Here is a 9,123-nt window from a genome sequence, read left to right on the forward strand (position 1 = left end):
ACACTCTCTCTCTCTCTCTCTCTCTCTCTCTCTCTCTCTCCCTCTTCTTTCCTCTCTCTCTCTCTCTCTCTCTCTCTCTCTCTCTCTCTCGTTCTCTCCCTCTTCTTTCCTATCTCTCTCCCTCCCTCCCTTTCTTTCTACTTCTGGATTCTAATAACCATTTCTCCACTTCTTTAGCTATACCTCCCCTTATTCTTGCTTCTCTAACCTTCTTTTCTCCCCGTTTCCTTGTGTCTAATTCTCTCTCCTCTCTTTTACTACTCTCTTATGTCCATTTTCTTCTCTGTAAAGAACGGGTAAGAACAGGAACTTATCGACCATGGAGGCTGAATTTTTCATTAGATTACTTTCTTTTCTCCCCGTTTCCTTGTGTCTAATTCTCTCTCCTCTCTTTTACCACTCTCTTATGTCCATTTTCTTTTCTGTAAAGAACGGGTAAGAACAGGAACTTATCGACCATGGAGGCTGAATTTTTCATTAGATTACTTCATATTGGGATACTATGACTAACTTCATAATACTCACTTTCTATCTCTCTCTCTCTCTCTCTCTCTCTCTCTCTCTCTCTCTCTCTCTCTCTCTTTCTCCCCTGAATTTTTCATTAGATTACTTCATATTGGAATACTGTGACTCTTTCTTTCTAATAATCTCTTTCTTTCTTTCTCTCTTTCTCTCTCTCTCTCTCTCTCTCTCTCTCTCTCTCTCTTTCTCCCTCCCTTCCTCCTTTTGAGAAAGGACTAACAAGAACAAGAGCAGAAAATGTGCTGAATTACGAATAAGTGTAGAAGGAAGGACTAACAAAAGTATCTAACTAGATTTTGAAAATCAGATTTAGTCACTTTGATCAAAAACTCCCGGATTACCTCTACATGGCTGGAATGCATTTCCCTCAGGATTCAAAACTCAATCCAATCCTCTCGCATTAAAGAAATTGAAAAAAATTAAATGCCAAAGCGCGCAATGAAAATTCATTGAATAATAAAAATAAAAGTGATTGCTGTGCTTATGCAGAATACATTATTTTCAGCTTATCGGCAAGCTTTATCAAGGAATTTCCGTTGAAAACCCCAGTGGCGATTTGTCAAAATGAGCTTTGTAGGGGCGTGAAAGGGGGGTTCATCTTTATGCTCGTACAAGTCATGATCAAGGCTCGTTTTTTTAGAGGCATATAGAGTTGTGCTCGAATTCTATGCAGGTAGATTATTGTAAATGTAAATGCAATTTCTTTGTGTTATTATGTCACAACTTTGGTGCTCACTGCAGCACTGTAGGATTTTTCCCAATACATATCTCGAATTCTATGCAGGTAGATTATTGTACAGAGATACAATTCCTTCCTTAGTATTTCAGGTAGGTACCTTTAATTCGTAATTTTTCAAAACTACATATTAAGGAAGTGTAATCAATTCCATGTCCCTTTCAGAAATGGACCAAGTCTGTAAGATCAAATAATCGAGGCCTTTACATGTTTAGATCTTAGGGATCCAAACGAGGACATTTCTCATTTGTTCCCTCATTATCATCTCCAAATATCCGTCTACTAAAGTCTCACAAAACTGACAAATCGTACACACCCATCTCACCCCTTCGCACTCTTCGCCACTGAAATAATCCCTCAATATTATTGCTTTATTTTTGGCGGAAAGTTTCAAGATTGCTTTCTCGATTGACTGCTCTTGTATGGGTCGTTCCTATTGTTTGAACTTAGTGATTGGTGAGGGGAGGGGTCGTGGTGTATAAGTGGAGGAGGGAGGGGTAGTATTAGAGGGGGTGGAATGAAGGACAGTGAAATGTCGACATCTTTTGATGACGTTCAACTGATGAGCATTAATATTCATAAATTTTCCAGGTTCTGTACGGTGCAGTAAAAATGTAAAAAAAAAAAAAAATTCTGGTAAACCACCATTCCAATGTCGAAATACCATTTGGAAGTGTAGGTATAAAAATGGACTGTAACAACTGAACTCAGTCTGTTTTGGGGTACCCAACTTTTCAAACAGAAATCTTGAAATTGTATCAGGTGAGAGAGGAAAAAAGCCACAGTTTTATATTTTTAACTTTCTCCCCCGAAATAACATTGTTTCGGGAAATAAAGAAAAATGAGAGGAGGACAAGAAGGAAATTGGGGAAGAACGGGGATGAAAGAGAAGAAAAGAGAGCAGAGTCAAGCACTTTCCACGCTGGTCTTGTTCACAGCTCTTACACCTCGTACCGTAATAAATTACTTTCAGAACTCGAGTTGTAGCGTACGTACCCCTTGACAGAGTCAAGCATTTTCCACGCTGGTCTTGTTCACAGCTCTTACACCTCGTACCGTAATAAATTACTTTCAGAACTCGAGTTGTAGCGTACGTACCCCTTGTTCATTTCCCCCTTAGAACACAGGAAAAAAACCCAAGGACTCATCCCTTCTCTGTTAAAACAATCCAGAGGAAATGAAAATCTCTCTCCCAGCATGCTGGCATATTTTTGAGGGCACGATATACTTCAGAGCTCCCCCATATCTCACCGGTGATTAGAGGAAATGAAAATCTCTCTCCCAGCATGCTGGCATATTTTTGAGGGCACGATATACTTCAGAGCTCCCCCATATCTCACCGGTGATCATATCTCAATAATCCTAACAACCAATGTTTACCTACCATCCTGGCACCGGTCGCTATGCGCATTTACATGTCATAGCTACTCATTTTCCTCACGAGGCTGAGTGGGCCCCGCAACAGCCAGTCACGGGATCAATCATTTGCATGATACAAATTTCTTGACCCCGCCGGGAATCGAACCCGGGTCTCCCGCGTGCAAGGCGAGTGCAGTGACCACTACGCCATGGGAGCTGACCTATACTGTAGTAATAGAAAGTAAAAAAGTGTAAACAAGCCAGCGACAAATGCACCAATTCCCAACAGACCACTGAAGTGGATGTCGTTGTGGTTGGTGTCTGGAATATGGATGTAGCGTCATTACTAGAGCCCGGACTTTTGCATATTGCATATTTGCATATGCAATTGCATATTTTGACGATTTTTAGTGATTTTGCATATTTGGGCATTTTCCTGCAAATTTGAGCAAAATCGGCTAAATTTTGCATATTTCGAGGGTTTTTGAGGAAAAAAGTAAAATTTTCCTAAGTTGGGTTAGTACTTCCAAAGTACCCTATGTAAAACCCACAAAATGGGAAAGTACCGTCCCTTCCTTGGAACCTAGGTACCTGAGAAGCTCAGGAACAAGTTGAAACAAGTAACAGAGAAAAATCCTAGACTAGAATTTCTGAAGCAAGTTAATAGTTACATAGGTACATTAACGGAAAGGGAAAAGAGTTACCAGATGGTTTGAGCATTTCCCCGGCACTCTTCAACTTCAAGTTCTGTCCCCTGACACATCTGTTGATGTAGAAAGATCTTTTTCTCACTACAAACTTATTTTGAGACAGACGACACTCATTGGTGCCATCTCATTTGGAACAATAGTACAATACCTAATTGTTTCATTTCACAAAACCCAGTAGTGAGTAGGTAGGTACTTAGGTAGAACATGAAAAATTCTTGTATCTTGTAGGTAATTCTTGCCAAACTTTTTTAATTTTGTTAACATTTTGTTTTGTTTATTCCTTTCATTTTGTTTGTTTGTTTGTTTGTTTGTTGAACAATAGTTAAATACCTAATTGTTTCATTTCACAAAACCCAGTAGTGAGTAGGTAGGTACTTAGGTAGAACATGAAAAATTCTTGCATCTTGTAGGTAATTATTGCCAAACTTTTTTAATTTTGTTAACATTTTGTTTTGTTTATTCCTTTCATTTTGTTTGTTTGTTTGTTTGTTTGTTCGCTTTGCATATGCAACTGCATATTTCGGCTTTTTTCGCTGCATAAAATCGGGCTCTAGTCATTACATGCTACCTCCTGGGATATTCCGGGACCCCACTCTGGTTGAAATGAGGGTCAATGTGACTAGGAATAGCTACCTAAATGGCGAAGCAGAAAGCGTGATCAGAAAAATTAGGTACCCTTACAACATATTATTATGGGTAAGTTTTAGGTTTTACTTAAATCTCGAAAAAAAAAAAATATATCTGGTGTGAACATCACACGACTTTCTATTACATTTGCGGAATACGTATTTGGGAAAAAAAATAATAATAAAATAAATCAAGTCCGAAGTTTGAAGCAACATTGCCTTTGGTTGATATCTGGATGAGTGACTGTCCGATTTTTACCAAATTGTTACAGTCGCGTCCTTGGACCATACCGGGTAGCATACCAAATTTCATCGCTCTAGGACAAACCGTTCTTAAGATATTTTGTATACCACCTTTTCCCATTTAAACCTGTAGTACACACATACGTACGTACAGACCATGGGCTAAAAACCACTTTTTTGGAATCAGGGGATCCCAAAACGGATATTTCCACCCATTTCCCGATTTTGAACATTTGGACCGATTGCAATACTTTCATTACTAGTATAGCTCGCTATACTGTAGTAATAGAAAGTAAAAACTTCCACATATACCTACAGCGTGTTCATAATATCCCCCCTTCCTTTTATCATTTTACATATATGAAGGAGACTATGGTCTTTTCTATTAACTTTTCATAGCTTAAAAGTACGAACATTTAATGGGGGGGGGAACACTCCCCTGTTTTCCTAATTTCACGCAAATAATCATGAAGTCCTTTTTATGTATACGTTTTTGATTCCTATACTAAAACCAATAACACAAAAAGTTGATCATTTGTGAAAGATCTTGATATGTACTACCTAAGTACCTAACCCTATAATTCCCAGAAAGTTGATCATTTGCAAAAGTTTTTTTCGCGTTCTAGAGAATTATTTCGTGGGATAAAAGAAGGGATTTTTCTGTGAGACCAAATTTTGAGAGGTATATTTAGCTTTCTACCTGTTTTTATCCAGTACGCAAGTACATAGTAGGTACTTACATCTTTAGTACGCAAGTAGTACTGTCTACAGTAAGCAAGACAAGTAGTAATACCGAAAAAATAAAAAGAAACCTTTTTTATATATATATATATATTTTTTTTTTTTTTTTTAGTTTTTGGTCTTTTTTTTACATTGCACCTCTTGGAATTACATTTAGAACACTCCTAAAGCACGTATCTTACCTTTTACATTGTAGCTTATGTAGATTTTTTTTTTTTTTTTTAATTTGAGAATTTAAGTGAGACTAGAACTTAACACATAGGTAGTAACTGAAAAGATAAAATATGTAGGTATAGGTAGGTACTAGGTTAGTATACGTACTGTAGTAGGTAGGTAATTCTCTGAAAGTTTCGAACCTATTTTCATCTGAACTAATATCTTATTGAACAAACTTCAATAAAAAGTATCCTCCTATAAGTAATCTTATCTACTAGGTACTCGTAGTAATTTAGGGGTGATCATTAGATATTGTGCTTAGAAAGGTTTTTGTTGAATTCTGTTGATATAGTTACCATGCTTTTTCCTCCTCAACCCTTGTTATTAGGGCAACTATGTAGGTAGGTACTACTATCTTGTATGTATATGGTTTATGTATACCTACTACGTAATACATACAATGTATATTATAAACCTATACAGTATTACAGGGTGCGGAAAAAGTCCGCAATAGCTGAATATCTTCCGATTTTAGGTACGATTGGTACGAAAAAGAAACTTTGCATGGTCAAACACCTAGCTTATTAAAAAAATTTATTTGGGGAACACTTTGGATTTTCAGGGGCGGACTCCACGTAGGGGCTAGGGGCCTCAGGTCATTTTTTTTTTTTTTTTTATGAGAACCCCCAACTTTTAACATAAGAAAGACTTTAAAAAATACAGTATTTGGTAAAAGTTTGAGGTCGGTCCAATAACCAGAGCTATGGCTATTTTAACATTCAAGTCTGCTATGCTATTTCTCTGATAGGGGAAGCACCAAAAACAATAAAAGCATCCTGAAAGGTGATTTGACTTTAAATAGGTCACTTTCATTATTCAGATCGAAATTCGGATCAGAAATTAATATTTTAAACTTCTGCCCTGACTATGAAAATAGCCTTGGATCCAGATTTTTTTTTTTTTTTTTTTTTTAAGGTTTGACAGAGGGAACTGCAACTGCAATGGTCTTATCGTCCCGGGAACACTCCCCTGTTTTCCTAATTTCACGCAAATAATCATGAAGTCCTTTTTATGTATACGTTTTTGATTCCTATACTAAAACCAATAACACAAAAAGTTGATCATTTGTGAAAGATCTTGATATGTACTACCTAAGTACCTAACCCTATAATTCCCAGAAAGTTGATCATTAGTGAAAGTTCTTTTCGCGTTCAACCTAACCCTATAATTCCCAGAAAGTTGATCATTTGTGAGCATTAATAGTTCTATCAATTTATTACTCCTGTTATATTGCGATGATTTAATCATCCTCGCTAGTTCCAGGATAGACATGCAGAGGAAGTTGGACCTTCTAGCCTCCTACTGTAATGAGAACCAAATGACCGTCAATGAGGCCAAATCAAAAATAGTTGTATTCAGACGTGGCGGAAAATTACCAAGATCTGACGTTTTCTTCTATAACAATCGTTCTTTGGAGGTGTGCTGTGAATACGTTTACCTAGGCGTAAAGTTTTCGTCACATGGAGTATTCCATAAAGCCTCGCAGCAAGCAGTATCCAAAGGAAGAATGGCAGTGTCAAGTGTGAGAAGTATCCTGGTTAACTCAAAAATGGAATCTCAAGAAAGCAGGATGAAACTCTACAAATCTATTGTCATGGCAACGCTACTCTATGGCGCAGAGGTGTGGGGAAGCAGATATGAGGAGGCAATAGAGGCGTGCCAAAGTCAATTCCTTAAGTCTGTTTTCTGTCTTCCACGTAACACCCCGCATTACATGATCAGACTGGAAATGGGAGTGGTGAAGCTGTCCTGTCAAGTGGTGAAGCAGATGTTGGAATGGTGGATCAAACTTCTGTCTATGTCTCCTGAGCGGTACCCAAGAATCTGTTATAATCAGTTAATGATCTTAGACCAGAATTCAAGTAATGTTGTAAAATATAATTGGGTATCTCAGCTAAAACAAAAATTGGTTCGCTTAGGATTTGGGGAGGTCTGGGAATCACAGAGCCTAACTGTGGCGAAAGAGAAAAAACAAGAAATACTCAGTAAATGTAACTTTCAATCAATTGAGGATGACTGGAATAGACTCATTAATTCAACGTATTGTAATCTTTTCAAGGATATAAAGTCCAAACCTATCAGGGATGTTTCTTTTACTTCTGAATATTTGCTAGAGTTAGGTCACATTGATAGAATCAGAACAATGGCTCAAATCAGATTGTCTGGAAAACTTCAAGTTAAGTTTTACATTAATAGAACAAGTTATCAATGGGATCCTAATGAACTTTGTAGCATTTGTAACTTACAGGAAAAGGAAGATTTAAATCACTTTTTATTACGTTGCCCACAATACGCATGCATTCGCAAAAAATTCATCGATACCAATTCATTGGTATCGGAGGGTGGTACATTGAAGGATATTGTGAAACAACCGTCAAAATCGGCCATTAATAACATTTATTTTTACGTACAAGGAGCCCTCAAGTTAAGATCTTTCCTAAGAAATGAATAAATAGTTTATTTTAGATAGGTATGTACTCATATAATGAATTACTTAAAATTGGTTTATACTATCAGATAAAATATAGGTTTGTACACATTTTATTAGTTAGGTACCTATTTAGTATTTTTGAATGGAAAAAGAAGTTAATGGAAAAAAAACTTTATAATCAGCAGGTAGTTATTATTTTTATTATTTATTTTTCATAGTATGTAAGCCAACCTTGTAACATTTTTTAAAAAATAAATACAAATAAATTTATCTAATCTAATCTAATCTATCTATTGCACTATTTGCTAAGAAATAATTCCAGTGTTAATAGGAAAACAAGGAAAGTAAAAATTAGGAACAATTCTATACTATAGGCATTAATTACTGTTGAAGCGAATCGGTTGTCTCTAGGATAACCTTCCTTTCTTGAGTACAAAGAAGCTTTTTTCCAAAGAAATATGTTAGTATATCTACCATAAGTACACTTTTACACGTACCATACAACGATCAGTTTTTAGAACTACCTCTTTTAGGTCCTAATTTTCATCAATCATTTATTTGCATATGTCCAATATTGACAAACTATTTTACAGGCCAGAGGTTTTAAATCATTTTCACAGGAATATGTATATCTACCGTATGTACACAATTACACGTAGCTTCATTTTTAGAACTACTCTTTTTAGGTTCTAACTGAAATAATTTATTTGCATATATCCAATGTTCGTAAACTATTTTACAGGCAACCCTGGAGCATACAGTCAATCTGGCAAACCTGGAAGAGCTCGATACTAAAAATATATATATATAATCGTATTTTTCACAAATAACAGGACCTTTCATAAGATGAAAAAAAAGTACGCCTAAGACGAAAAAAATACGCCTTTTCTGACACAAGAGAAAGATGGACATTTCAGTAAGAAATAAGAAAATACGCCTTGGTTTTTTTGACCTAGAGAACTGTGAGGAAAATGCAACTGAACCAACCATACTCCAGGATTTTTATCACATTATTTTTTCATTCGGCAGCTCCTCCTTTTATAAATTTACAAGAAACATATTTGACAAAGTAATATTTTTACCATAAAAATATTTTTTCAATAGTATAAATGAAGTATATGAAAAAAAATATGTCATGGTTTTTACCGTGCAAATATTTGAAGTGGATCTCAAAACTTGACAGGTAATTGTTTCAAGACAATTTTTGTTTGTAGGACATATATTTTTCCTTATTTACTATGTAGGAAAAATAGTTCGATGTTGTTCTCTATTTCATGTTTTTCTAGGGCTATCTTTTAGAGGATTTACCTTAAATTTTAGGGCGACCTTCAATTTTTTCCTCTCTGTGGAAGACCAATTTTTTTGTTTATCTTTGTGTTTTATCTGATAATGGTTCCTTCAACCATAGCACTTGGTTTTTTCACTTTCCTTATTTTATAGGAAGTGAAAGTAATGTAATTCCTTATATGTTCGTTTTTTTTTTTTTTTTTTTTTTTTTTTTTTTTTTTTTAAATAAAAAAAAAAGCCCCCAAAAAAAAA

The 9,123-nt window shown here is 35.7% G+C and overlaps 1 protein-coding gene across 1 annotated transcript in view; it reads right to left on the reverse strand.

The window, feature by feature from the left end:
• Positions 1-2,274, reverse strand: part of LOC103518764 (cilia- and flagella-associated protein 52) — a 23,974-nt gene extending 21,700 nt beyond the window's left edge. Inside the window, exon 1 of the mRNA XM_026830480.1 lies at positions 2,226-2,274. Coding sequence (XP_026686281.1) covers positions 2,226-2,274 — 49 coding nt within the window. The remainder of the gene's footprint in view (positions 1-2,225) is intronic.
• Between the last annotated feature and the right edge of the window lie 6,849 nt (positions 2,275-9,123).

This window comes from Diaphorina citri, unplaced genomic scaffold (assembly GCF_000475195.1).
Source record: "Diaphorina citri unplaced genomic scaffold, Diaci psyllid genome assembly version 1.1 scaffold2349, whole genome shotgun sequence".
Classification (NCBI taxonomy): Eukaryota; Metazoa; Arthropoda; class Insecta; order Hemiptera; family Psyllidae; genus Diaphorina; species Diaphorina citri.